This window comes from Lepidochelys kempii, chromosome 1 (assembly GCF_965140285.1).
Source record: "Lepidochelys kempii isolate rLepKem1 chromosome 1, rLepKem1.hap1, whole genome shotgun sequence".
NCBI classification, from domain to species: Eukaryota; Metazoa; Chordata; order Testudines; family Cheloniidae; genus Lepidochelys; species Lepidochelys kempii.
In genome coordinates this window covers 118,087,036-118,111,451 of record NC_136380.1, presented here as the reverse complement: position 1 = coordinate 118,111,451, position 24,416 = coordinate 118,087,036, and the positions used below count along the sequence as shown (strand labels likewise).

General features: G+C 42.5%; 1 protein-coding gene across 4 annotated transcripts in view; it reads left to right on the top strand.

The window, feature by feature from the left end:
* MAP4K4 (mitogen-activated protein kinase kinase kinase kinase 4) overlaps window positions 1-24,416 on the top strand; it is a 239,111-nt gene that overhangs the window by 209,798 nt on the left and 4,897 nt on the right. For all 4 annotated transcript variants that reach the window (XM_073351753.2, XM_073351762.2, XM_073351771.2 and 1 more), the window contains 5 exons: window positions 1,931-2,074; window positions 8,187-8,321; window positions 17,036-17,136; window positions 19,323-19,472; window positions 21,895-22,054. In XM_073351753.2, coding sequence (XP_073207854.1) covers window positions 1,931-2,074; window positions 8,187-8,321; window positions 17,036-17,136; window positions 19,323-19,472; window positions 21,895-22,054 — 690 coding nt within the window. The remainder of the gene's footprint in view (window positions 1-1,930; window positions 2,075-8,186; window positions 8,322-17,035; window positions 17,137-19,322; window positions 19,473-21,894; window positions 22,055-24,416) is intronic.

The following is a 24,416-nucleotide window of genomic DNA, read 5'->3' as shown; positions in this document are numbered from 1 at the left end:
TTCCTGCCCAGTATTCATTCTATGAAACTATGTGTGTTTGGGGAGCTGTTGCCATTCCAACACCTCTTCATCAATCAGCTTTATCAAAGTTCACCAGTGTCAGGTTTTGCCCAAATGTGGGCTTAATATTTTTACATGCTTTTGTGTAAATAATTTTCAGTCCAAATTTATACCTTTGTGCAAATGGAAGATGTCAGAGTGAGAGGCGGGTAAAGAGAGAAGGGAGAATGAAATCACACTAAATAAATTGGGAACAAGTGTCAAACTTCCATGCCAAACCAAATTGCTCTGCCATCACTCATGTTTAGCACTTTCACGTTTCTTTGATCTACATATTTCATTCTTCTGTTGATTTAAAATAAAATCCTGGAGGTATTTTACAGCTATAACAAAACACTTCCCTGCTAAACATTTAGCCCAAATTAATTCTGGTGTACGCAGGCATATCTTTATTCTCAATGGATTTGTGCCTACTTACCCCTGCTGGGAGTTTGGTCCTTGCGATACTAAGTATGATAGCTCCTGTAAAGAGAGAGGGTTTTTTTATTTCCTTTACTAATTGTAATGAAATAATGTTTAAGGCTGTAATTTTTATAAGATTCTCCCAGGAAGTTATCTAAATAGTTACGTTCAGTGCTAATAACATAGAATATCAGAGAAGTAGATGCCCAGTCCTGCAATATCTGCTCTACTAATTAGTGCTATCGCTACAGTATGATTAGGTACTTGTCCTCACAGCGTAGAGATAATGATCTTTGAGATGTAGGGAAGAATGCACCTTTTGAAGTTACAAGACAGTAATCAATAAAAGCAAGGAGCCTGCTGATTTAAGGCTGTCATAGCATCCTAAAATGTTGCCCTGTTGTGTTTAGATAATGCCATAAATGTAGTTTGCAAGGCTGCCCACTGTTTAATTTCTGTGTAGCTGAATCAGATCTGATCAGAATCAGATTAGTAGTGCCCAGTTTAGGATACAAGGCCAAATTAGTCCCTGGTGTAAAATTTTTTCACCAGTACACTTAAACCAGGGATTAATCTGGCCTACTGTGACAACTTCTAACTCACAAGAACCATAATTGTATAGCTTTGTTAATTTACCTGTGTTATTTCAACCTGTTTTATTGCATTTAAAAACAATAGCTTTATGTTGTGATCTCTAATAAATGTTTGAGGAGGTCTAATCAAGCGAGTCACAAAATTGGTTTGACTCTCATCCCTAGTGCTGTATTTCAACTGTCCTTTTGCTCTCTTCACATAATTTGTGGTAATGGCTGTCTGTTATGGTGGCAAGCATTGAAAAATTGAATAGACATCTACTAACCAGATGAGTGTGGTGTATGTGAAGGGGGAACTATTGAGATCAAGGACAATTCCCCATTGAAAACCCCCTTTGTAATAAAGTCTTATAGAACTAGATAGCGATGAAACCAATAAGGTTCTATAAAAATGAAATAGGATTCTATAAAAAATTATTCTAAAACCCTATAGTATTTAATAGTGATATATCCGTAGGTTTTTAAAACCACTCTATAGAATTCAGTCGCAGAAAGATCATTCTATTAAGTTTTATAGAATGGTTTTAAGCTGTCTTTCTCTATTAAATTCTGCATGACTTTTTTCATAAGGGCCAGACCCTTGTTATCTTCAGCTCTTGGGAAGTGGAGGATGGACCCTGCTCTGGAAGGCTTCTTCTTGCATATCAGCCTCTTGCTAGTGTATGTGTGATAAATTTGATGTTCCACCTACCTATCTCAGTGAGCATGGGCGGGGTCTCTGCTACTCCACCGCTCTGCCAGGTGTGCAGATGGAATCAGTGTTGGGTTTGAATACCTAAAGTAATGCAAGTTGTTCTGTAAAGCATGACTTAGTCAAAATACCAGGAAAACATGCATTATAATTTGGGTGTTTTTGTTTTGTTTTTTTAACCTAGGAGTGAATTTGTTAGTGGGAACTGAGAGTGGTCTGATGCTGCTAGACAGAAGTGGCCAGGGGAAGGTTTATCCTCTAATAAATCGAAGACGGTTCCAGCAGATGGATGTACTCGAAGGCCTGAATGTCTTGGTGACAATATCTGGTAATGCCCATTTTTCAATATGTTATTTCTCTGAAATCTGGACCTCATTGAAGTCCATGGGAGTTTTTGCCATTGACATCTGTGGGGCCAGGATTTTTCAGTCTTCATGTTTTCACTTTTTTTAATGCTAAGAACCAACTTTTGCACAAAACACTCCAAACTGCATGCCTTGAAGGAAATTTTTTTCACAAGTTTGGAGGATAACATGATGAAATATTTATTTGTATTGTGTTTGGGAGAGGATGGGTGCAGGAAGTTAGAAGTCCTCTTTTGAGTCTATGTCACTAGAATGGAAAATACATTGCAGAGTACAGCTGTAGGGCAGCATGGAAGGACAGGGAGGAAGGGCAGCATAGATGGGCATGGTTAAGTTACTGATGCAATGGAGTAGATGGATGTCGCATCTGGATGTGTCTTTACTTAGTGAGACTGTTGCCTGTTGAGCTAACAGTGAGAGATACGGTCATTCTTTAAATAGTTCACGCTTTAACGTGTCCTGATGAATAATGGTTTCTTACTAAAGCTGGGAATTCCAGACACTTTGGGCTCCAAGGCACTATTTAAAAGGGCTACTTCACTTATTACACAATTTAACTGAGTTTACTGCAAATGGTTCTTACAGATCTGTTTTTTAGCAGTCTACCTTTCTCCTGCATTTTACCTTTTGCCATGCTCTATTGTATGAAACCCCAGGTCATTTAGGGCTTCACACAGTGGTCACTATGTTGCACTCCAGAGGTACTCAGAACCGGTGGCAGCAGGGATAGGACTCTGATCCTTCTGCTCCAAGAACATAGACCCCTAACACTGGAGCTAAAGGAGACTCTCCATTCTGTATTAACTATATAGGTTCAACAATATACAATGGAGCAGTTTCTGATGCCATTGACTAGAAGATAGTGGTACTCATAGACCCTAGCCAGCTCAGTGCAGTATGAGAGTGTACATGTTTGTTTTCTAAAGTACCATCTTTGTGCCAGTGTAGTAAAGCCTGTCTCTGCATTTCCATTTAAACACACCTGTAATATTTTCATCGGCTATAACTCATTTAAATTTCACTTATGGCTGATGACTGAATTATTAAAAAAAAAAAAAATTAAACCAGGAACTTTAAAAATCCTATACCTGTATAATGTACAATATTTCATGATAGCTTCTAATGTGCTCCCTGGGTATCTATTTGAATGGCACCATTAGATCGTCTGACGCAGTGTATAGTACAATAGACTTGTAAACAAAGAGACCACCTAACCCAGCTTGTGTAATGTCCATTAGTTAATGTATCCCACGTTGGTGACGAGAATCTGTGGCTAAATCTCATGTGAAATTCTTTTAGCTTTGTTTACAGTTGCGTGAGTCACGATTCAAACACCCTGACACGTCCTGTTTGTTTCCTTCAAGAATATTGCTTCCTCTATTCAGACACGTTACATTAACCCTGAAGAAATTGCTTGAGCTGAAGCTGGCTTATGCCTTAAGCACTGTTCTCTATCCTGGGTTTTACAGGAGGTCACCAGAGTACAGTGAGGAGGGAGGGTTTCTACCCACAGAGGCTGCATCTACATTTGGAGCTAGGGGTTGATGCCCAGCTTGAGTAGACGTACTCGCGCTAACTCTCATTGAGCTAAAATCCTAAAAATAGGAGTGTAGCTACAGTATCTCGGGTAGCAGCAATGGCAGCATGGGCTGGCCACCCTGAGTACATACCATGGGGTCCAGATGGGTTTGTACTCAGGGCAGCTAGCCCATGCCACTGCTGCCCATGCTACCACAGCTACCCTACTATATTTAGCATGGGATCTCGATGAGAGCTAGCAGAGATTGCGGCCCATGAGATGACTTTGTGGGGGAAGCCCACTGCCCTTTTCCTCCCAGGTCTCCTTCCTGCTATGCTCTATTTCCCATTCTTCCACCCCCTCCTCCCACTCCATCACCAGTTCCTGGCCTGAGCTTTTCCTTGGGTATCTTTCGATTCCCTATTAGAATCATAGAAACATAGAATATCAGGGTTGGAAGGGACCTCAGGAGGTCATCTAGTCCAACCCCCTGCTCAAAGCAGGACCAATCCCCAATTAAATCATCCCAGCCAGGGCTTTGTCAAGCCTGACCTTAAAAACTTCTAAGGAAGGAGATTCTACCACCTCCCTAGGTAATGCATTCCAGTGTTTCACCACCCTCCTAGTGAAAAAGTTTTTCTCAATATCCAACCTAAACCTCCCCCACTGCAATTTGAGACCATTACTCCTTGTTCCTGTCCTCTTCTACCACTGAGAATAGTCTAGAACCATCCTCTCTGGATCCACCTCTCAGGTAGTTGAAAGCAGCTATCAAATCCCCCTCATTCTTCTCTTCTGCAGACTAAACAATCCCAGTTCCCTCAGCCTCTCCTCAGAAGTCATGTGTTCCAGACCCCTAATCATTTTTGTTGCCCTTCGCTGGACTCTCTCCAATTTATCCACATCCTTCTTGTAGTGTGGGGCCCAAAACTGGACACAGTACTCCAGATGAGGCCTCACCAATGTCGAATGGAGGGGGACGATCACGTCCCTCGATCTGCTCGCTATGCCCCTACTTATACATCCCAAAATGCCATTGGCCTTCTTGGCAACAAGGGCACACTGCTGACTCATATCCAGCTTCTCGTCCACTGTCACCCCTAGGTCCTTTTCCGCAGAACTGCTGCCTAGCCATTCGGTCCCTAGTCTGTAGCTGTGCATTGGGTTCTTCCGTCCTAAGTGCAGGACCCTGCACTTATCCTTATTGAACCTCATCAGATTTCTTTTGGCCCAATCCTCCAATTTGTCTAGGTCCCTCTGTATCCTATCCCTGCCCTCCAGCGTATCAACCACTCCTCCCAGTGGTAAGATGTTCTCTTTGCCTACATCACTCAGAGCAAATGGAAATGTTGACTTTTAACCAAACTTCTCCCAAGAGTTGGCTTAATGGGCGTAGTCATGTAATTGTCTCTTTGGGGTTTGGTTTGGGTTTGTTTAAAGGAACTTCACTTTAAGCAATGTAAGTATATAAGTAACTGGGTCCACAATATATTTAAACACCTTTTTCAGGAAATAAATGTTTGAATGTATGTGATGGTAAAGTTTGAAAAGCATCTCCACCATGTTTGAATGAAATGTCTGTCTTGAGGATTTTAGGAGGAAAATTTAATAAAATTACATTAACATAAAATGTAATTTTAGTTTTAGTTTTCAAAACTGTAAATCTTAGCGGATGTGTTTACTACTTTCATGAAAAGCTGAAAAATGAATTGCTTAGATGCTTTTATTTTGTTTTTGTGACACTCAAAAGAGTTTGAAGCAAGTTAACAAAAGCAAGTTGCAGGTCCTTAACCTGTTAGAAGGCAAAAATGTATTAGATGCTCAGATACTACAGTGATGAACATTGTAGAAATGGCTGAAAAGAAAGTAAATAATTCAGCAGTAATAAAAGCAATTGCTTGTCCTTACAGAGCACATTCCTAGGGATTTTACAAACGTTAATGAACAGTTACAGCACCCCAGGGAGATAGGCTAGAATCACAAATAAGTGGAGCTAGTTGAAATTTTCCTGTATTACAAATAAGGAAAATGTTTCACATTAAGTGATTTGAGTTTAATCTTGCAGAAAGCCTGTGACAGAGCCAGAAATAGAAATCAAATCTCCTGATTTCCAGTTGTACAGTTCAACTGCTAGCCCATGGTGGTTCTCACAAGAAATGATGTTTTTATTCAAGAGCCAAAATAGAGTTTTTGCTTGTCTCAGCATTAACAATTGGCAAAACCACCAGATTTTTAGAACAATTTACAGCTCTAAACCTAAAAGACTCTTCTTAGTTTTCTCTTTGTCCTTGGTGCTCCGCTTCTGTGAATGTTTAATAGGGAATATGCCAGTTATAAATGAGTCTGTGACTACAGTGTCAGATCAGTTTACTTTGTTTAGCAGTTGTGTAAATACATGCATAGCCACATTTATGTAACTAACCTTATATGTCAGAATGGATGCATTCTGGAAGGCAGAGGATTTCCTGCCTGTCATGTGATTCTTTTTGTTTCTAGACCACAAAGATTTTTTTTTGAGAAACTCCCTGTGCTTGCTTATCTTGTGGCCAGACATGAATAAAGAATCACATACTGGGGAAAATCCATCTGTATCACTTGATACTGGTCTTCATTTGGTGAATTTTAATAAATGATGGGGAAAGAAAACCAAACCATGTGCTCTGGGAATTGGCATGTTTTTACTGGTTTTCTTTAGGAGACTGTTGAATGTTACCCACTTTTGCCAGATTCCATTTAATCCTCTAAGAGACATCTTGCAGCCTGGGGGTTCAGGCTGTTACAGTGGTTTTAAACCACTTGTTGCACTGTCCTGGTCTGGGCTGCTCCTGGGACTGGAGAGGACTCTAGTGTGACTTAGACAGGTCCCCAGGGCTGTCTAAGTTACGGCAGCCTCCCCGGGCTGCCCAATGGGCTATGATGCTACCCAGGATCTCTGCAGTACCTTGGCTCCAGTCTCTACTCCAGGGCTTGTGAAAGGATTCTCTACAGGCAGCCTCCTGGCTGTGTTCACAGTGCCTGTGCCAGAGAGAATCTTCCCTTGGTCAGATTTGGGGCCCCTAGGGCTACTTAACACCACCCTAGCCCTTTTACTTGGTGTCCAGGTTCTGGCGCAGAGGTGAGGAGGCCACACCCTTAATATTTAAAGAGCCAAGCTTAGTAAAGCCTGCCATTAAGTATTCCCTCTCCTCTCCCCCAAAATAGTTAATCCCCAGTGTATTCTAACCCAATTGAAGCATCTGTCCTTTACTCAATTAGTTCAAATAGATGTGAAAAAGTAATACATATTATGAGCCATATGCTCAAGTGGCTGTTCACAGTCAACACTATTAATGTAGCAATTTGGGACCTTTTGCTGATTCATTTATACATACATACATTTATATGACTCCACTTTTTAATGGGATTTAGAGAGAATTTCATCCTGGCCTTGGATCTCTAATGCCAACTTTCCGCTTGATGGATTTTTAATGATGAGAAATCCCTGAAAGGTAGATATTGTAACTGAACTATTTGCTGCAACTCTAACCAGTAAACTTCAAACAGGGACACCGTATTGTGCATACATATGAAGTGGCAGGTGAAGGTTGCATCAGCAAACTTAATTCTGGCATTTCTTAACTCCTGAATGCTTAATTTTGCATCCTTAATAATAGTTTTGTAACATAGGGTTTTAAAATTTAATTTATATTTATTGTAGTGTAACGACTCATAATGTACTTAACACTTCTCAAGCACAGAGGGCACAGATCCTGTGCCAAAGAGCTGTGTTGTCGGCATGGTCTGTACCAAAAACCTGAATGGTACGTGACCTCCTTCTGTAGACCCTGCTGTACTGAAGCCAGAAGAATCATTCAGTCATCTAGTCTGACCTCCTAGGTATCACAGGCCATTAACTTTCATCCAATTATTGCTATATTGACCCCAATAACTTGTCTCTGACTAATTTGTGTTTGACTAAATTTACGTTTGTGATCAATACTGAGTGTACAAGATTATAGCACCACCAGCACTATTCCAGAATCCCTCCAAACATTATTTCATAATAACCTCATGATACTATTGCATGAACATAAAATGACAAACTTAAAGAAATAGTTCTGGGGGGGTTTTGTTTTTGATGTTAAAACCGCCCCACTTTTTAATAGTAAGATTGTAATTCCACAATAGCAAGCACCAATCCTTTGTGTGTGGAGACTGAAAACATCTCTTATATAGAGCAGCTCTTATTTGTGTGACACCAGAAAAAAGAGTGGAGAGAGAGAGTTTTGTGGTTGAAAATCATTTACACACATATCAGAAAATGGCCATCACTATTGGGACCAGGTCTGAAAGGAGGTAAAAGCAAAGCAGGCTATGAAATTAACATCTATGTTAAGAGTTTCAGTACCAAGTGACCAGCACTTTTCGATCACTCTAATCATCTATGACCGTGAAATGCTTAGCAGGATCACTTCGCTTTCACAGCAGTTTCTCATCTCATGATGGTCTTTTGGTTATCTTTTTGTTGTGATTAGCATGAAATTCTTGTTAAAACAAATGTTGCATTTTGTGGCTAGGTAAGAAGAACAAGTTGCGAGTTTACTACTTGTCCTGGTTAAGAAATAAAATCCTACATAATGATCCTGAAGTAGAAAAGAAACAGGGTTGGACAACTGTGGGCGACTTGGAAGGCTGTGTGCACTATAAAGTTGGTAAGTAGCAAATGAATTGTGACAATCTGTCAGGATAAAATTAGGTAACAGAGGAATCTTACTAACATAGTTGCTGTTTATATTAACTGATTCCTCTTAACTTTTGTTTTGCCATGTTCTTCTTCTAGTGATGGTCCCTATCTGTATTCCACATGTGGGAAACACATGCACCCCATGTGTCTGAGTCGGGAATTTCTTGCAAGCAATGTCAATTGAAGAGCACATGTGCCGTAGCTCTCCCCATGCTCCCAACTGAGGGCATAAAGTGTGGTGCAAGCTGATGCCTCTCCAGTTCCTTCCTACTGCGCATGGTCTGAGTTGAAATCTTCAGTGTCCTCAGATCCTTTATACTGCGTCATTCCTATAAAAAACTGTATTTAGTTAGGTTTTTTAGTAGTTTTTATAGTTTGGTATAGCATATATAGTAAACATTTTTTTCTCTGTCTCAAGATTTCCCCCCCAAGAGGTCTGGGATTATGCCCAGGGTCCTGGCATTCAAAAACTGTTTCCTGCCCTCGCTCCTTTTCTGTGAGCAATGAACATCAAGGCTGCCTTTTGTTCCAGTGTGAGGCTTTCATTTCTGCCAAGTTCAGCATCTGCCACTCTTTTCTCCAGAACTTGTGAGGGTTGGGACCTGAGACTCAAAAAACACCTCATGGAGAAGACAATGAAACCCCAATCAGATCTGGGCCGAGCTTCCATTCTCCCCCCCCACCACCACCACACACCCCAAGTACATCAGCCTCAACAAGTGGGCAGTGCCCCTCCAAGCTTGAATGGAGGGTAAGTCTGTTAAGCCTAAAGAGAAGGCTTCACAGGAGAGTAAGGGCACTCTCATAGATGTAAGGACAAATCATCTATGTCTAAGACTGTCCCAAAAAGAAGGGATCGCTCCCTGACCCCATCGAAGTAAGAAGAGCCAGTTCACACAGGTGCTGACATCTTAGGGCACAATTAAATCTTTTCGACAAGAGAAGGAGGCTTGCCAGAGTACAGGTCTGATGGTTCAGACACCAGCACTGATGGTGAAGATGTGGGATAGACAGCTCCTGGCGCTTCTGTCCACTTTGGGAACCAAGGTGGTACTGGTAGTGCTGTGGCCCCAGAAGGAGCCAACAGCCATGTTGACCAGAGAGGCTCTGGCTTTGCCAGCTCCACCAGTTGACTCTCTTCATACTCTGGGATGGTCGGAGATGTGTCTTCCCAGAAGACAACTTTGCTCTCTCCCATCTGCAGTCACCACTCCTATTGCAGAGCTGCACATCCAGCTGGTGGAAATTCAGGAGCCTCAGCATGGCTTACTAGACATTTCCTCCCAGTCCCAGTAGTGTGGTCCTCTCCATCAACTAGGCCATTATAGATCCAGAAAAGGTGGTTTGGTGCACCCCTGCTTCTTGTGCTACCACCCTTACAAGGGCTGCAAAGTCCTACTTTGTCCCATCCAAGTGGGGAGAGCTCTTCTTCTCTCACTCTCATTCAGACTCTCTGGTGTTGCAGGTGGCTACAGAGCGGTCGAAGCAACAGTACCCACAGGCTACTCCCTCTGATAAGGGACACAAGAGACTCAACCTTCGGGAAGAAAGGTCTTCTCTTCCACCTCCCTCCAGTTCAGGATCTCTAATTATCAGCCTCTTTTGGCCAAATACGATTTTATCAATTATGCTAAATTTCTAGAGTTTAAGGACAAGCTCTCTGAGGAGGATAGAGAACGCTTCCAGGCCTTAGTGGGTGAGGGCACATTTGTGGCCAGAGCTTCACTCCAAGCCATGGTGGACGTGGCAGATACTGCATCAAGGGGGATGGCTACAGCCATTGTCATGATGAGAGACTTGTGGTTGTAATCCTTGGGTTTCGCTGGAGAGGTGCAGAGTACATTCAAGATCTACTCGTTGATACTATCAACCTATTCCACTAGAAAATGGATGGGTCTCTCCACTCCCTCAAAGAGTCAAGAACAATTCTTTGCTCGATGGGCATTTATACTCCTGCCCCTCAAGAGGAACCATCATAGACAAGGTTATAGGGCAAAACCTCAGCCCTTTTATCATCAGTGTCCTCAGGAGCCATCACACAAATTAGACCAATGAACCCAGCCTCTGCAACATCCACTGCCACTTTGTACACTAACCCCAGACAAAAAGTGTTTCTTTTGATGGGACTGTTGAGACCCGTGCCCCTTTTATGATGACTATTCATTCTTCTCTTCAAATGTTTGAAGGTTGCCTTCCCCAATTTATCAAAAACCAGAGGGCCCTAAACTACAGACAAATGGTTGTCCATGAGGTTGTCCATGGTGGCTATCTAACTGAGTTTCTGAAAACTCCTTCCCACAAACCTCCTTCCCATTTCCTCTTCAGGGACCACTCTCACTAGGAAATTTTACGACAGGAGGTGAACACCCTGCTCCTCAGGGAGCCATAGAAAAGGTTCCAGCTCAATGCCATGGTACGGGTTTCTATTCTCCTTGGTCCCCAAGAAGAGTGGAGGATGGAGGCTGATTCCCAATCTATGTCAGTTAAATAAGTTTATCCAACAATTAAAATTCTGCACGATATCCTGGGCATCAATAATTACCTCATTAGAAGAGAGCACATTGTTTGTGGCTCTCAACAGGCCACAAGAGGTTCCTCAGGTTCCTCTTCGACCAGAAGCACTACCAATTCAGAGTCCTCCCCTTCAGTCTGGTGACAGCACTCAGGGTGTTTATAAACGTTTTTTTCAGTGCTGGCTGTTTGGATGAGAAGACAGGGATTTACAGTCTTCCGAGACCTCAGCGACTGGCTTCTCGCAGGCAGTTCCTGTGAGGTAGTCCACAGGGCAACCCGTGTTCTGCTCAACCTTTTTACCTTCCCTAAGTGTCTGCATCATTCACGAAAAATCCATGTTGACCTCCACGAGGTACGTAGACTTCATAGGGACATTAGACTCAACTACAGCAAGAACATATCTACCTCTCAAAAGGTTTCAGGCCATGAGCACTCTTATACAGCAGGTTGTTATCAGACCCAAGTTATCAGTCAGAACTTGCCTTCCTTCTTTGGCCACATGGCTTCATGCACACATGTGACACCATTCACCAGGCTACATCTATGTTACCTAAAACCCTGACTTCTCTCTGTGCACTTTCTAGAGGAGGGCATCATGAACGACAAGGTCACAATTCCACCCAAGGTATTAAGCTCTCTTGTGTGGCGGACAAAACTGGAGAAGATTCGGGCAGGGATCCCTTTCCTTACGCCGACACCCGAGTCAAACTATTGTTATAGTCAAACTATTGATGCCTCCTACTTGGGCTGAGGTGCGTGTATGGGCGATCAAATGACACAGGATGTCTGGGCCTCGCAGGAGTCCAGAATGCACATCAACTTACTAGAACCCAGGGCAGTCTATCCAGCCTGCAATGCCTTCCTTCTGCTTATCCAATACAAACATGTTCAGATAATGTTGGACAATTTGACAACACTATTTTATATAAACAAGTAAGTGGGGGTAGGGAAGCTATTTTTTTCTTTGTGTACAGAGGCAGTCATCCTCTGGAATCAGCAACATATTTATCAGGAGTGCAAAATTCCCTAGTAAACACTTTTTCGTGAATCATAAATGGGAGGTTTACAATTCGATTCTCAACAGTGTCTTTGCTCAGTGGGGAATGCCGACCTTGGATCTTTTTGCCTCACAAATGAACAGGAAATTTCTTTGCTATTACTCCAGAGCAGCCCTGGGCAAAGACTCATTGAGAGATGCCCTCCTGATGTCATGGAAGGGTTACCTGGGGTTTGCTTTACCTCCAATTCCTCTGATAGCGCAGGATTTGTGGACGATCTGTCAAGACAGAGCTTGAGTCGTCATCATCGTGTCCAGTTGGCTGAGACAGTTCCAGTACATGGATCTGTTGAAGTTTTCAGTGCACCCACCCAAGAGCACAACACAGGGACAACGTCACACACCCCAATCCAAGGCCACTACAACTGGTATGTGGATGAGCATCAGAGATAGAATGCTCATGGTCCAAGAAGGTGCAAAACATCCTTAACCAAAATAGAAAAAAATTCTATGAGAAGCTGTTACTCAGCTAACTGGAAGCGTTTCTCCACTTGGGCTCATCAATATAATTTGTCTCTGGATTCTGTTGAAGTCCCTTATATCTTAGAGTATCTACTTACTTTTAAGTCTTCTGGTCATGCGTTCAGTTTCCTGTGGGTGCATTTAGCGGCGGTCAGCGCTTTCCATTCTCTTGGTGCATAACCATACAGTCTTCACACACCCTGTCACAATGAGAGTTTTAAAGGGAATTCTCAGATCCTTTCCACCAGCAGTGAAGTTTGCACCTCAGTGGGACTTCAATTTTATTCTGTTCTCTCACTAAGGCTCCGTTTGAGCCACTGGCCATATGCTGTATGGCCACCCATGAAGGTGGCCTTTCTCATAGCTATAACATTGGCCAAAAGAGTTGGTAAGCCGGGAACATTTAGAGTGGGCCCACCATATACTACCTTCTATAAAGAAAAGGTCTCGCTTCACCCCCACCCCAGATTCATACCCAAGATAGTTTCTGCATTTGATATGAGTCCACTTACATGTATTTTTCCCTAAAGCGTGTGCCTTGGAAGAGGCAAGAAGGCTGCGTTCTCTGGATGTCCGGAAGGCTTCGGCGTTTTATCTGCCAGGAATAAAAGATGTGAGAAAGACACCTTTATTTTTTTCCCATAGCAGAGCAATAAAAAGGTCAACGTATATCAGCGTAGAGACTTTCAAAATGTTCATCAGGGTTGTATTGTTCATGGTTACCAATTAGATGGCATCCTCCTCCTTGCCCCTCTCCACCATCCTGGAAGGAGAAAAGGCTCATTCCACCATGGGGCAAGCTACTTCAGCTGCATCTCTGAGAGACATACCCCTAGTAGAGGTCTGTAGGGCAGCTACTTGGAGCTCTTTGCATACTTTTACGAGACATTACACCTTGGTACAGTCATCAACTGCAGATATGGCTGTGGGGACAGCAGTACTACAGTCAGCTATTGCTTCTGTGTCCTGGCACCCACCACCTGGTTGACTCGTACTTGTTAACCTCCCACGTGTGGAATACACATAGGGACCATCACTCGAAGAAGAAATAGGGGTTACTTACCTGTATCTGGAAGTTCTTTGAGATGTGTGGCCCTTATCTGTATTCCACCACCCATCCTCCATCCCCCCTGCTGCAGATTGGTTACACTGAGGTAAGAATGGGGAAATTGGAGTGGTGGCAGCCCACACTGCCCTTTATGCCCTCTGTTGGAGCACAAAGAGAGCTACTGAGCATGTGTGGGCCAATGGATACTGCTTACAAGAAATTCCAGACTCAAGCACATGGTGCACCTATGTACCCGTGTGGGGAACACAGAGAGGGACCACACACTCGAAGGACTTCCGGTTACAGATCAGTAATCTCCAGTTACACTGGAAGGAAAAAGAACGCATTTTTTATTTTTCTCTTAGAGGCTGATCGTTGTAAAAACAACAACAACAAAAAAGCATGTTAGCTTTGTAGGAGTTTATGGTAACAGGAACATATGTTTAAGTTAATGATGATGCATTGATTTCCCTTACCTCATTGCATTTCCTAATGCACTCTCAGACTGAGCCAAGTGCAATTGTGGGGTGAAGTGTCTTTCCATTAAATAGATTGTTTTTAGTGCTTCTTAAATTGCTGAGATTAATTGGGTTATAGACTCCCTCTGAACCAAAACCTGTGATGGATGGCAGAGAGTACATATAAGCCTGTTAACCTGCTGTGGGATATCCAGAAAACATCAGTAAGCTAGTACTGTTTCTACTGGCTCAGCTTCAAAATGAGATCTTGCCGTGATGATGCACCACTATTGCCCTGGAATGATTTTGCTTTGTTTTCACTTTAAGGTATACTCTTTACTGCAACTAACCTGTCTTTCAAACTCCTGTCTTTTTGCTTCAAAGCCTTATCTTTTGTCAAACTGTGCTGGTCAGTCTATAGTAGCAGTTTGAGCAACTGGACTGTAATCAATCAGTCTGTCTTGTGCACACATTTGAAAAATCTACCAGTAGTAAGTAGTCAATAAATATCTCAGTAAGAAACTGCTGAACCAAAAACTTGATCCAAAAAGCAGTTTATAACTTACTTCTCCTGTGTCATACCCAAGGGTTTCAGCAGCCTAATGAAGCAACCTGTTTAACAATACATTAACAGCTATATAAAAGGGACTCTCCAACAGTGAAGGACATGAAACTGAGAGCATTTTTTTCCAGATGAAGAGTGATTTGTTACACTCAGCTATAGTTTGACACTGAACTATACTGTGAACCATAAATATACAGTAGATCTTCTCAGGTAGTAGGAAGGCCTCTTTGACAAGTACATTTTAGTTCCCAAGAATGATGAGCTCTGGAAATAGTTGTGTTTGCAAATCTAATAACAGTGCAGTCTTGGAGCTGACCCTCTGTGGCTTTGTGCACTGAAACAGCTGGCGTTGATGTCTTCCTTGTCTCTTTGATGCAGCACGGGGTTCAGACTTAAGGGTGAGGTGGTATGGATGGATCTCAGAGATGCTTGAGGCAGTTTATGGCTCTCCCAGATGATAAATTACTCTTTGGTAGCTAAGACTGGGTATGTTCCAGAAAGCACCCTAGGCAGCCACGGAAGGGCATCAAAGTTCCTTTTCACAGATAAGATGACGTTCATGCACAAAATCCCTAAGAATTCTTTCAAGATAGACAAGATTGGACAAAAGTTGTATTTTGCAGAGGCAGACTCAGTACAACTGGAGACTTGAAACATCCTTTTTGTAGATGAAAATGTGTCAGGTCGTCAGCACTTAAAATTCACTGCTTTTACTTCCCTGTTAAGTAAACGGAGCAAAGTTCCCACTGAAGAACAGCTCCATCTCCCTACCGCATGCCTGGAGAAAACAAATGTAGACCCACATGGCAATAAAGAGAGTCGTGAGAAGCCATGAAAATAGTATGTATTAAAACAGTGGGATTGTTCTGCGGTACAGTCGCATTGCATCAAGGCTGGATGTGAAGTGTAAGGGGAAAGGATTTCTCACTACTTCAGGAAATTTTCACATCCTTTGTTACCTGGGCTAGCTGGAAAGAAGTAACACGTCAAGCCGATTGTGCATCACCCATCCACAACTGGTATCACAAAAGAGTCTAGCAGAAATAGAAATTGAGGAAGACCATGGTACTGTCCTTCAAAAACTCAGATGGAAGTGGAAAATGGAGAGTCTGCACCTCTAGTTGAATAGCCACTTTCTACTTCTCCTGGTCCTTCCTAATCCCATATATCTTAAACAGTCTGAACAGTAGTTGCCAGCAGAGCTCTACCACAGGACCAGTTTTTGTCTTGTATCTGAATGCAGAAGAAGTTTGAGAATTCACAGATTTGCTACACGATGAAAATTTTACCTTTCCTGACACGTGCAGCTTTTTTCCTCCCTAAGACTGTAATGAGACTTTGCTAGTGATGCAGCAAAATGTTTTTGCGTGTGTGAGGCTGCTTTGCAACTTCTTGGTTGGGGGGGAGGGGGAGGGGAACATCCCTCAAAAATGTTCCATGTTTGCCTAGAAATCATTTTTTTGAAGTATTTTCTAAAGAAATTCTAACTCTTTACCAGTTTAGAAAATTTTTTCATTTTGCCCTAGCAGGGGGAGTCTAAACTATAAGGGAAGAAAAGGAGTACTTGTGGCACCTTAGAGACTAACCAATTTATTTGAGCATGAGCTTTCGTGAGCTACAGCTCACTTCATCAGATGTTTACCGTGGAAACTGCAGCAGACTTTATTTCCAGCAGACTTTATTTCCACGGTAAACATCTGATGAAGTGAGCTGTAGCTCACGAAAGCTCATGCTCAAATAAATTGGTTAGTCTCTAAGGTGCCACAAGTACTCCTTTTCTTTTTGCGAATACAGACTAACACGGCTGTTCCTCTGAAACCTATAAGGGAAGAAGAGCAGATGATGACCAGTACTTGACATGTTAGCCTCTCTTTGTGACTTTTTGGGAACATTTCCTTCCTCTCCTCCTTCCCCCCCCTCCCCCGCACACCCCTCTTCCCACCTTTCCATGAGGATGATTATCCCCCTGTTCACCACCCATGTCCCCTACTATTCATCACCCATGTCCCCTATTTAATGTGTCCCCTACTAACACAATAAGTTTAGATCTTGGAGGTAAAGGAAAGTGCACCATTAGCAAACTTGTTGTTACTTTTGCTTTTAAAACTGGCTTTATCTTCTTTCTTTCATTTGAGTCCTTGTCGTCGTCTTCTAGTGCCTCATGCTTCAGCTTAATCATGATGCATTAATAACAGCAATGTTGTAAAAGCAAGTCTGCCCATTAACTCTAAACCAGCTTTTTAGGTGAAAAAGGACCCTGACCCAAAAGTTAACTTTCCGTTTTGTTATGTAAACAGCATCTGTGTTTTGTATAGAATAGTGTATAGCGTATTAGCAAGGCTATTCCAGACATGGATATTCATTGAGTCACTGACAGGATTAAATATTCTTGAGAAGCAGATGACTAAACATATGTATTACTTTACTTTAAACTACTTAGAAATAGGAATGTTATTGCAATATTAATTGGAACCTTCAAATGTTTAAAATTATGTGGCAACTTTATTGTTTTCTTGTTTCCTAAAGTTAGTTAAAAGTTTGGAGTTGCTGCTGAGTTTATTTTCTTGTTTGATTTCAGTAAAATATGAAAGAATCAAATTTTTGGTAATTGCTTTGAAGAGTTCTGTGGAAGTCTATGCATGGGCACCAAAGCCATACCACAAATTTATGGCCTTTAAGGTAACAGTATATTTTAACCGTCTTTGGGCTTTCTAATGTGTATTTGCAGTTACAGAGCTGCTTTTATAAAAATGTTTGAACAACCCACAATGTTGATATATAGTTACATGTTCTCTAGTAAATCTGTCACTAATTCTGGATTACATTTTAATGCCATCATTGATGTTTGTTAAATGAAAGAGTCAGCGTATGTAACTAAATTAACATTCTGAATTGAACTCTGAATGTAAACGATAAATGGAAAACCTAACAAGGAGATTGCTCAGGTTGACAGCATCATATGGCAGCTGCCGAAGAGCAGTCAGTTGTCACTGCCACAGCTTCACTCTTGCTTAAGGAGAATGAAAAATTTAAAGCCCTGCTGGACTTCTCTCTTCTCTGCGAGCAATTTATTTTACGTGGTCACATAAAACATGTAGAAGAAGCTCACTAGGGTTGTGAACCTCCAGATCATGCTTCAATTCTAGGCAGATTAATTTTTGAGGTACTACACAGGTGTGTGTGTGTTGTCCTCTACATATACAAATCAAGAGACAGATAATTGAACGAAATCCCAATCTTGCTGCAAGTGAACAAATCACTAAATTATGTTAGTCTCACTTGTTTTTATGAGTGCTGTAAAATATCATTGGTCCCATGGTATCATTACCAAACTAGTCGTGGGGCGGTAGCCCCTCCCCCTCTGGGTCGGAGGGAGGCCACACCACCTCTCTACACCGTCAGGACTGCTGCCTAGTATCAGAGGAATTAGCGTTAGGTGTTAGTGTTCCGACCGGCCTAACAGGGCTGAGCCCCCATATAGTCAGTTGGTCCCGGCCCTTAGGCAGAAGCAGGAATCCCAGGGCCAGTAGGCTCTGGCCATTAGGCTGGGGCTGAGCAGCCAACCATCTATACCTCTGGGCCCTTTGCCCGGCCCCTGCTTAAACACCTTAGTCTGTGGTCTCGGGGCCCTTTTGGCAGGGGCCAGAGCAGACACCGTAGTCTGCAGGCTCTGGGTTCATTAAGCAGGGGCCAGAGTAAACCCAGCCATCTATATTCTCTGGGCCCTTTAGTCAGGGGCAGAGCAAACACAGGAGACAATTAGCTCCAAGCTTTTTAGTCAGGGGCAGGGCAAACACAATAGTCAATTAGCTCTGGGCTCCTGGTGCAGGGAAAACCCAGGGCAGAGCGAAAACCCAGGAGTCAATTGGCTCTGGGCCCGTGGTGCAAGGACAGAGGAAAAACCCAGGCGTGAGGTGTCCTAGCTCCAGTGGACAACTGACAAATGCAGGCCTCTTGACCTGGCAAAGGGAGGCTGCTACCCCAGGGGATCCACCCTACTCCACTGGGCCCCGACCCAGGGGGCGGAGTGATCCACCACTGGGTCAGCAGGGAATCCAGCTGCAACACACCGACCATGCTTCAGGCAGCGCTACAGCCAGACTGAAGTTGGCTGTCGCTGGGCCACTTCCTCCCCTCTCCTCGGGTTGTACCTGGGACCACGGGGCATCTTCCGTTTCCCCCGGGTAGGTGGCCAGTGGCAGTCCTGGAGGGTCCCTGGCAGAGACAGGTTTCCCCAGCGGGCAGGGGGTCACTTGGCTCAGCCGCAGTCGTAGCTGGCTGGAGTGAGCAGGACATGTCTGTCTCCCTCAGTGTCCTGGCTCCAAATGAGCCAGAGGCGCTGCCCTTTATACTTCCGATTCCAATTACCCACATCTGGTGGGTGGGGTGAGCCAGGTCTGGCTCTGCCCACTTGGACACAGAGAGTGGTTCCTCCCCGTGGGTCAGAGGGAGGCCACACCGCACACTACCCAAACTGTTGTGGAGAAGATGAGATTGTCACTTACAAATTAAAAATATACTAAAGGAGTTTAACATGGGTTGATGATTAGTTTTTATTTCTGCTTTTTTAGTCCAGGGAAGTTGTTTTAGTTCATAATGTTATATGGCTGAGTCCTGCACAGATATGACTATTCTGACCTCAGTCCAGCAAAGCACATAATCCAGGGACTTAACCTCAGTGGAATGCCTCACATCTGTAAAGGCATGTACTTAACCACGCTGCTGGATCAAGTGGGATGACTTTGAAGGAGCAAGCTACCAGCGTGTGTGTGTGAGATAAGCATGTTTTTAAGGACTCCCATCTCAATGTTGTGTGCTAAGTGGAAATGTAGATCTGACTCCTCCTTTTAATTACTGTCTTGCAGTCATTTGGAGAATTGGTACATAAGCCATTGCTGGTGGATCTAACTGTAGAGGAAGGTCAGAGGCTGAAAGTGATCTATGGTTCCTGTGCTGGTTTCCATGCTGTTGATGTGGACTCGGGATCAGTCTATGATATTTATCTGCCAACGCATGTAAGAATTGTGGCTCAGTATGGGATTTTTATTTCTTAGGTTTTTTTCACTTACTTCACATTGAAAAGATATACAGGTGTTCAAATTCTGTGGTATAATCATACCGTGAGCAACCATGCAGAAAAGTCATCTATTCCCTTCACTATGCTTTGCTAACTTCTGAAATTGTGATTATCACTTGTGGGTTAGTTAAAAGATAAGAGCATCTTGCACTTAAAAAAAAAAAATAAAAAATCCCCAAACCCACAAATAAAAAATCCTAAACCTCTTTTCCTTCATAGAACATTACACCTCCTCTAAATACTAGGTACAAAACACATTTTGTTAATGTCAGTCCTAATGCATGCTCAAAATAATACAGCTCAAGATCTTGAGGGCTTGCTATTTCAGTCCTTGTGGTGACTAACGTGTTTTACAGCAAGAATGAAAAGAACGTAATTTTGTTAAAATAGATGTTGTGTAAAACAGTGGCTCTCAACCTTTCCAGATGACTGTATGCCTTTCAGGAGTCTGATTTGTCTTGCGTACACAAGTTTCACCTCACTTAAAAACAACTTGCTTCCAAAATCAGACATAAAAATACAAAAGTGCCACAGCACGCTATTACTGAAAAATTGCTTACTTTCTCATTTTTACCATACAATTATAAAATAAATTGATTGGAATATAAGTATTTTTACTTACATTTCAGTGTGATTCTTGAGCCTGTTTTTCACTTGTGAGCCTTCTCCGAAGCCTGAGCCCCAGGCAGCGGGGCTGAAGCATGTAACTTAGCTTTGCAGGGCCTCCTATGGCATGGAACCCCAGCATTTGTCCTGCTTGTCATCCCTTAATGCTGGCCCTGCACTTGCAACTCTCCTAAACCTATTCCATGACCCTCTCCGGGGGGGCTGCAAGCCCCATGTTGAGAAACACCGATCTAGATGAGTTGATGTACCCCTTGGAAGACCTCTGAGTACCCCCAGGGGTACATGTACCCCTGGTTAAGACCGACGGCTGTAAAAGATATAAAACCATCCTATATCAGAACCTATATGGGCTCTTAAATTTAAAAACCTAAAAACCGAAAAGGGATGGTAAAGTATAATTATGTGAGCATATTGACAAAAAAATCTTTGGAAGCAGAGAGGAATGAAGTCAGATGAATGCAAGAGGAACGACCTTTGACATGCAGCGAAAGGACAGTCCCTGCTAGCCTAAAACAGTGGTGAGATCACCATCAAGTGTGTGGAAAGAGGAGGCAGAGCAGGGCACCAGTTCCCTATGGCCACTCTCTCAGCCTAGGCAGGACAAGGCTAAAAGAGAAGGCGTCCGTTAACAGTCATTGGTAGTTTTTAAGGACAGTTCTGTATGGGAGTGGAATTCTGTTGTGGGTTTTGTGCAAGACAAACTTTTTTTTAACTTAAAAGAAAAAAGTAAAGCTGTTCAATACATTTCTGCCTTAGAAGGTTACTATTGGTAAGTGTTCAAGACTTGCAAACATTAAGCCCTCCAAAATTTATAGAGAGAACAAAAATAGGATGATGATAGAATATATAGCTATAGCTAGTCTTATATCAATTTGGAAAAAATAGTAAATTGCATAATTCCTTCATATGTATTCCCTAGAATTATTAATCAAGTTCACTTCCAAGTCATTAGTAGAAACATTACTGATTTTAATTTTTCTTTTCTACCTTTAAAATGAATTGACCAGAAATTATTAAAAAAATAAAATGAATTATCATTTTATTGCAGTAGACACAGGCAATTACAGAGCAGCTGGTGCACTGAGAAAATTAAATTTAAAAAATGAGATAAAATGACATCAGTAATTAAATATAAACTGAGTAATAGCTTGAAGAATAAGTATTTTATGGATCTTAAAGATCACCTGAATATATTATCTTTATTTGCACCTAGAGGTCCCAACCAAGACCAGGGCCTCCCTGTGCTAGGCACTGTACAAACACACCATGAGAGATCATCCCTGCCGCAAAGTGCTTACAATCTAAGCAGATAAATGGTGGGAATGGACACAGAAGGACAGAGAGGTGAAGTGACTTGCTCAAGGTCACACAGCAAGTGAACGGCAGAACTGGGAAGACAACCCAGTCTCTAGAGTTCAGTCCAGTGCTCTTTGCTCCGGTTTGCTTTGCCATGTTACCATGTAGCTAAGTCAGCACTGAAAATCTCAACCGCAGACTAATGATGGAATAACTACAGGTCATTCCATAGAACTGGTCAATCAAATATTCTGGAGATGACCGTTTGATGGGACTTAATGTGTCTCCTCAGGGCCTTTACCTCATCATGGCCCCAGTGACCTATGTTTTCTTCCTTTCTACAGTCTGCTTTTAAAAAAAAAAAAAGTATCCAGCCCTTTATACTGGGAGCAGCTCAGGTGAAAAATAGTGTCTTTGCTTTTGTTTTGCTTCTGTAGATCCAGAGCAGCATACAACCACACGCAATCATCATTCTCCCAAACACCGATGGGATGGAGCTGCTGGTTTGCTATGAGGATGAAGGGGTTTATGTTAATACCTATGGGAGGATCACCAAAGATGTGGTTCTGCAGTGGGGAGAGATGCCCACATCAGTTGGTATGTGTCCTGTGAGAATCAAACATAATCTGCAAAGTTAGGGAGTAACAGGGTGGGGATACTTGGTCTTCAGGTGTTTCATTCTGAAGCAGTTATGCTGTAAATATTATTGGTAGACAAGTGCCAAAATGGTGAGATGGTATTAATTTGGTCGTTTTTGTTTAGTTTCTTTTAGAATGAAATCCAAATAAATGTTATGGCGTACTGGGAACAAAATAACTTATTGAGCATTTGGTTCCTAGTAGCCTGTTGAAAATAGATATATTTTTGCTAAATTGTGATAACCTGCATTTCTAAAGGGATTTGGGCTGGTATTATTTTGAGAGATTTCTTAATTGTTAATAGGCTTATATGTGATTTGATTAGTCTTTTTGTGATCTTAAGCAGTAAAGCATTTTATATTAAAAATATTTTTTAATTACCGTAGTTATCTAGAGAATAGAGAAGGAACTTTCATGAGACAAAATGTCTCATACCACAATGACCTAACACGTTTCTTTCTGTGATCATTAACTACAGACTAATTCCCATTAAAGTAAGTGGAAAGATTTAAACTAATTTCAGTGAGAATTGGATTGGGCCCCTTCAGTGTGTTCTTGTAAACGTTAGGGGCCAGATTCTCAACTTGTATGAATGGTCATAGCTCCAATTGAAGTCAATGGAGCTATAACAGTTTATACCAACTGAAGATCTTGCTTAGTGCTTTTAAGATGATGTGTTAGTGGTCAAATTGTCCTCCACCCTCCCCCCCACCCCCCCCAAAAAAAACCCTAAATAAATTAAAAGTTCATTATTATGGTAAATATGCTTATACCATAGCAAGTTATGTAATTTAAATCCCCTATAAATTAACAGTCACATACGTTCTTGTATGAAATGGGAGTGCTATTAAATATTTGAGCCTTAACATTTTAGGACATCCTTGCTAAGATCTGCTAAATCATAATTTTATGATTCTATTCTATTCTATTGAAAATACACCCACAAACCAGAGGCAGCTCCTTTTTCCCTTGTTTAATCCTTTGATCTTCTTTGAGTGATGATGCCTACGTGTATCCCACACATGGGTATGCATGCATGTCATACGCCCAAGTCCAGAAATTCTTCAAAGCAATGCCAGCCACTTCTCCTCCTGTCAGCTTTAGGGGCTGTCACATGCTCTTTGCCAACAGCTGGATCACCAGTTGGGTCTTGGAGATTCTCTAGCAGGGATACTCAATAGAGTTTGTCTCCTTCCCTCCTCACAAACCCCCTTCCTGGTCTCCCTTTGGGGACCACTATCACCAACTGATTCTTCATCAGAAGGCGGAATCCCTTTTCGGTAGCAAGGGAGAGGGTTCTACTTCCCCATATTTACACCTAGCAGCGGTTAGTGCTTTCCTCCCTCCAGCAGAAGGATGTTCTGTCTTTACTCACCCGGCAACTGTACAATTGTCCTATTGGCACTCACAGGTCTTCCCTTTGAACCTATGGCAACATGTGCCATGACCTTCTTCATGGTCATCACTTTGGCCAGAAGGGTCAGTGAACTAAGAGCCATAATGGTAGACCCTCCCTATTTCACGAAGGGAAGGTTTCCTTTAGGGGAAGGTATTTCCCCTCAGTGTTTCATGAAGGGAAGTTTCCTTTAGGTCATGCCCAAAATTTCTTCCCACAATTGTTTCTGAGTTCCACATCAGTCAGTCAATAGTTACCTGTATTTTTCCCCAAACCCCATACCTCTTCCGAAGATAAGAGACTTCACTCCCTCGATGTCAGGCACGCCCTGGCATTCTACCAGCAGAGAACCAAACCCATTAGAAGATCTCCAAGATTCTTTATTGCCATAGCACAGTGGTTTTCAACCTTTTTTCATTTGTGGACCCCTAAAAAATTTTGAATGGAGGTGTAGATCCCTTTGGAAATCTTACACATAGTCTGCAGAACCCCAGGGGTCTACGGACCACAGGTTAAAAATAACTGCCATAGCAGAAAGATCATGTGGGCAAGCCATATCCTCCCAGAAGATTTCTAAGTGGGTTTCGGGATGAATCTTAGAATACTACAAAATAGCAAAAATTTCCCCTCCTGGGGGTATAACCGCTCACTCCCTATGAACACAAGCTGCTTCCATAGCATCCTTATGGTACGTTCCACTGCGGGACATTGCAGGGCAGCAACTTGGAGTTCTGTCCATGTGTTCTCAATGTACTACGCTCTTGTCCAAGCAGCGACTGCAGATGCAGCCGTCAGAACGGCAGTACTACAGGCATCTCTGCTGCCACCTTTCTCACACTCTCCTCCAGTCTGAACACTGCTTGCCAGTCACCCACGTGACACCCAGGGACCATTACTCGAAGAAGAAATGGAGGTTCCTTTACTG